This window comes from Helobdella robusta (genome assembly GCF_000326865.2).
Source record: "Helobdella robusta unplaced genomic scaffold HELROscaffold_111, whole genome shotgun sequence".
Lineage (NCBI taxonomy): Eukaryota > Metazoa > Annelida > Clitellata > Rhynchobdellida > Glossiphoniidae > Helobdella > Helobdella robusta.
Window position 1 is genome coordinate 50331 of NW_008703624.1, and position 5982 is coordinate 56312.

General features: G+C 30.4%; 1 protein-coding gene across 1 annotated transcript in view; it reads right to left on the reverse strand.

Moving 5' to 3' along the window:
• Positions 1 to 1445: 1445 nt before the first annotated feature.
• Positions 1446 to 5982, reverse strand: part of HELRODRAFT_91786 (hypothetical protein) — a gene marked incomplete at both ends in the record, with an annotated part of 39774 nt that continues 35237 nt past the window's right edge. The window contains one exon of the mRNA XM_009013162.1: positions 1446 to 1651. Coding sequence (XP_009011410.1) covers positions 1446 to 1651 — 206 coding nt within the window. The remainder of the gene's footprint in view (positions 1652 to 5982) is intronic.

Below are 5982 nucleotides of genomic sequence, written 5' to 3' on the forward strand. Positions count from 1 at the left end.
TGTACTTGAAATGTTTGAATGGTTCATAAAACATTTTTATTCCATCAAACCTGTCTCGAAATTTGTCAAAACTTGGCTGCTGATATTTTTTCAATCGTTCGTATTGATTTATGTTGTTTTTTTTTGAAGCTAAACTGTGATATCGAATTTTTGCGGTAAGGACTGATGTTCTATGTTTTTGGTGAAATTCCTCGTACGGGTTATTTAAAGTTGGATTTGTCAAAACTATTTCATCAGATGATGAAAAATATTTTGGAATGGTTTTCAAGCTTTTTATCGATTTCAAACCTGATTCCGAGTTTACATTTTTTTGGCGTTTTGACTGCTGAAAAAGATTCTGCTGAGATTTTTTAATAGAATTTATGTTAATATTGTTTTTCAAATTAATTGTATTTGGGTTCGTAATAAGATTTTTGTCCAGTTTTGTTTGATTTTGATTTATTGATTCGTTGTTGTTATTTTCAGCTGCGTTGGCACACTCATCGCCAATTGCCGAAACTCTTTTTTTCATTCCTGTTATATTTGCAATGGATTTGTTCACAGGCTTGTTTAACTTTGATTTATAACTGCAAATTTAGAAATTTGCCAAATATTAGAAAATTATCGTATAAAAATGTTATTTCAAAGAAAAAAAAAATCTTTAAATTGCTTTCATCTATTAGACAAATTAAATTTTTGCTATAGCGTGATTAAATTTTATTCGAATAATAATTTCAAATATATTTTCTAACTTAGCCCATGAAGAGTTTTGAATCCGAGTTCCAATTGCTATTTCAGGACAAGTAAGTGATGGAGTTCTTATTCCAGCATTTTTCTGATTTCCAATGCAACTCAACCCTTCGTCTACACTTCCAACTTTATTAATAAACCCTTTATTTTTATCACTGTAAACATTTTCCCGTTTAAATTTCATTTGGTTTAAAACGTCTCCCTGTGTTATTGATTCCGATTTAGCCAAGTCACTGGCATCGCTATTGTTAACGTAATGTTGATGTAGCGTCGAGTCATTTGTTTGCATTGGCCTAAAATCTAAAGAAGGTTTATGAGGTTTTTTAAATTTTTGCTGATGAGATTGTTGATCATTCTGTGGTGTCAACTTTTCAGACCATGATTTGAAAAATGTGTCATCTTCTTTTTCGTTTGTTTCAAAAGTCATCAACCCTGCGAGTTTTTTATTTCTGGCTGAAATTGGCTCCTCACTGTGATTTTGTTGCATCAGGTGTTCTGCTTGTTTATGAGTTGAATTTTTTTCAGCAAAATATTTAAAGCCAAATTTCAAAGGTTCATGATCTTTACCCCCATCTTGCCACAAAAATTTTTGTATACTGTAAATAAATCGAGATATAAAATAAGTCAATCACAAAAAGTTATGAAATAAAATTTATATTTAAATAAAGAAACAGTTTATAAAAAATCGTTTAATTATGATATTTTCATATAAAAGTTTATTTTAATTTTTTTAAATTTTTGTTTGTCAAAATAGTTATTGTCATAGCTGAATGTGACACTGACTCGTTGAGAAAAACTTGTTGCATGCCAATAACTGAACCAGGTCTGGCCATCCTAAGCCAGGCTATGCTTTCCGCCGCTGTAAATTTCATATATTTCATCATGTAACAGCCTATCATTGTTCCTGTTCTCCCCAAACCAGCTGAAAAAAGAAATTTTAAAAACGAATCCGGTAATAAATTTTTATCAAACGTCACCGAGTTAGCTCAGTCGATCTCGCCATGCTATTACTTGATGACATGGTTCGAAAACCTAATGACCATCCTATGGTATGAGGCAATGCTTTCCCGTGCATACATAATTTGTATGTGTTTCGTATGGTGTGCATAGTAGGTACAGCCTTTGTGGCACGAAAGTTAAATGTAAAAGTATAAAATTCTGCTTTTGATAGAGCTACTATATAAAAATTGAAAAAAAAACAATTTCGTTTGATAAGTTTTTAACATTTGATAAGATTCTGAATATGGCTAAAAATATATTTTATTATTTTAATCTAAAAATCTTAATTTTATATTTTGAAATTATCGATTAAAACAATTTTCAGAAAATTGATATGTATTAAATACAATAATTGAATTTAAATTACTTTTAATTGTCAGAATTACATTTTTGTAAAAAGACATTGATGAATTTACGCATCAAGCTATGAATTTTTTTAGACGCATGAATTTAAATGAATGTTTCACTGTCAACAAATTAATAAACGAGCTTTGAGAAACAAAGCACAGAATTGGTAACAAAATTTTAGTCAAATTTAAACTTAGAATTTTTACCCAGTTGAAATACAAAAATTCACTTAATTTCACTTAAACTTAATTTCATTTAATTAAGTCAATTAAAAAAGGAACATTTAAAATTGGCTAACTGGTAACTTCAATCTAATTTTTCAACTTAATTTTTTTTACTTTATATAAATTTATCGATATAAAACTTCATTTATATCCATTAACTGTTACAAATTTTTTAACTTTCGTCATAATAATTCAATTTGGCTCCGAAGATGGCAATTTAGCAAAACCAGCGTTGTAGTAAGCCAACCAGAATTCATGAATAATATGAACAAATATAGAAATAAACAATTATGTGGCGCTAAATTTTTTGTTAAAAAACTTATGAACGCACAATGGGCATTTAATTCAACGACATGCATCAAAGCATCAAAGAAAACCTTGTTCCAAACTACAAACACACACACACACACACACACACACACACACACCCCAAACACACACCCCAAACACACATCCCACACACACAGACACATTCACATGCACACACACACATACACTTACACACACACGCAATATATATATATATCCATAATATATTATTATTATTATTACGGAAATTTATATACAGCGCTTTTTAATTGTTGAAACTCAAAAGCGCTACTGAATCATAGACAAATAAGACGGACGTTCATTGTGCAAATAAATAAGTTTTAAGCTGACTTCGAAATTGTAAATATGGTAGGTTAGGGTCAGGTAAGTAAGGATGTATACCATTCCAAACAACCGGGCCAAGAACCGCAAAGTTGCGGGAACCCGTCACTAACTTTGTAGTCGGGATAAAAAATAAATTGCGCTCGGTTGATCGGAAGGAATATTTTGAAAAATGAGATTTGTATGACTCTAATCTATCAATAAGATAGGGAGGTGCTGCATTATTGACACATTTAAACATCAAAACTGCTAACTCGAAGAAAACACGTTTCTCAACCTTCAACCAGTGCAACTTATTCAAAATTGGCGTAACATGATCGAACCACAAACCACCCAAATATATATATATATATGTGTAATTTTTATTAAGGTATTTTTTAGTTAGACCTAACTGAGTTAATTGAAACGAGAATTTTTTAACTAAATATGTAACATGTTCATCCATCGTCAAGTGCTTGTCAAAGATAAAACCAATATTTGAGATCGCATCAGAAAATTGGATGTCAGTTATGCACATGCAGATAGAGTCTTCCTTAACTAGAGATAGTTGTTGCAAGATTTCAAATAAGCATGATTTGAGTTTTTTTTGGTTTATCTTTAATCTATATTTACCCAACCATTCACTGACTTCATTAATGCATCTAACAAGTTTGTCTGACATATTTGAAAACTTGGACGGGTAGCATAAAGCACACATTTTTATGTCATCAGTATACTCGTGACAAAGAAAACCATACCTGTTGACAAGGGCAACTACTTCACTTTCATTAATATATAGTAAAAAGAAAAGATATATATATATATATATATATATATATATATATATATATATATTATTAATATCAACAATTTATTAAGCGCATTATAAAATTGAAATTTCTCGAAAGCGCTCTCTATTATAAATGAAATCAGTGAAGGCCAATAAAGTAAAAATCGATAAAGTATTTCTATGTCAAAATAAATATGTTTTTAAGTTCCTTTTAAAATCATCAAGCTTTAGTCCAGGCATTCTGAGTGATTGCGGAAGACTGTTCCAGGCAATTGGTCCTGACACGGCAATATTTCTAGTTGCAGTTTGTAGTTGAGTAGTTGTCACTTCCAGTAGGTTGCCATAGACTGATCTCAATTTTACACCTGTTGAAGAAGCTGGTTTTTTTAAGATTTTATTTACTAGATATACTGGTAACAACCCGTTCAAAGCCTTATACATAGTCACACAAATCTTATAGTTGATTCTTTTTTTCACTGTTAGCCAATGTAGGTCTCTTAAAATGGGTGTCACATGGTCATACTTTCTACGTCCAACAGTTATTTTTGCAGCTCTATTCTGTATCGATTGAAGAAAAGCAACAAATCTCTCTGGTAATCTATTGAACAAGCTATTACAGTAGTCTAACCGTTAATGAACAAACGCATGACTTAGTGTTTGCATGGTTGTTTGATGTAAATATTTCCGAACGCGGTATAACTGGCAAAGCTGATAAGAACATGATTTAGATATGGTTTTTATATGATCCTTGAAAGATAATCTCGAGTCAAAAAAACACCCTAGGTTTGTTGCATTTTCCCAGAGTTGTATTTCATTATTATCAATTTTGACTGAATTAATATTAATTTTAGAAAGCTGTTGCCACGTACCGACAGGTAAAAATTGAGTTTTATCTTGATTCAGTTTGAGACAATTTCTTGACATCTATTTACCTATTTTAGTCAAGCATTCATGAGATATTCAACTTTACTTTTAAACAGTTTTGGTTCACTGCTAACTATTATTTCGATGTCATCAGCGTACGCATGACATACAAATCCAAAAGATTCTAATTACTTCATATACTTCAGCAGTGTACAGTACAAACAGAACAGGTCCCAGGACTGAGCCTTGTGGTACACCAGATGACATTGCTTCAATACCAGATAATTTGTTCCCGAAAAAAACCTGCTGAGTTCTGCCAAACAAGTACGAATTGAACCAAGTAGCTACAACTCCAGTAACTCCGTAATCATATTGTAGGCGATTCATCAGTATTTGATGGTCTACGCAATCGAAGGCAGCACTCGTGTCCAAGAATGTAAGCAGCGAAACATATTGTTTATCAATTGCATTAAACAACTCAGACATAACAGTAAGCTATGGTTACCTTTACAATAATTTTGTTTATTACACCATTACTATCGGCAATCAACGTTTTCCAGTAATCATTTCTTTTTATTGAAAATAGTTTGGTTTTATTTTTCAAAGAAGCAATCCATTCATTTTGACTCGCTGATGACAAACAACATCTGTATTTCCTTTCTTTACTTCGACAGTATTTTCTAGCTGCTCTAGACTCATCAAACCATGGAGCCATAAGATCACTTCTATGCTCGATAGACCGGAGAGGCGCAATTTTGTCAGCAACATATATATATATATATATATATATATATATATATATATATATATATATATATATATATATATATATATATATATATATATATATATATATATATATATATATATATATATATATATATATATATATATATATATATATATATATATATATATATATATATTATTTATAAAGATCACTGCGTTTATGGCATTTTTAAACTTGTAGTTGAGTTTCTCATTTTTTAAAGAGATTTTTATCATCTTGATGAAGTTTATTAAGGTTAAATAAAAAACTTTTAATATTTGACATTTTGACACAACATAAATAACGTAATTTTTACAGAAAAGCTCTTTTCGGCATCAACTGCCATCCTAAGTGTAGTTACATAGTATTGTTCCGTCTTTGTGTCTTTGTTTTCTCAGCGACTTTGATTGTAACTTAATTAGAATTAAAGTTAACCATGTGTTTCTTTGTTGGAAGAATATTGGTATTATTTAGTTGCAGCTGAGCTGAGTTGTGCTCCAGATGAATCTAAGGGTTTAATCAAAAAAATCCAGATAAATCTAAGGGTTTAAACCATAAACTGAGGACAATTATTAATAGGTTAAAATAGGCCATTCAAAATACACACATTCTGGATAATCAACAAAACA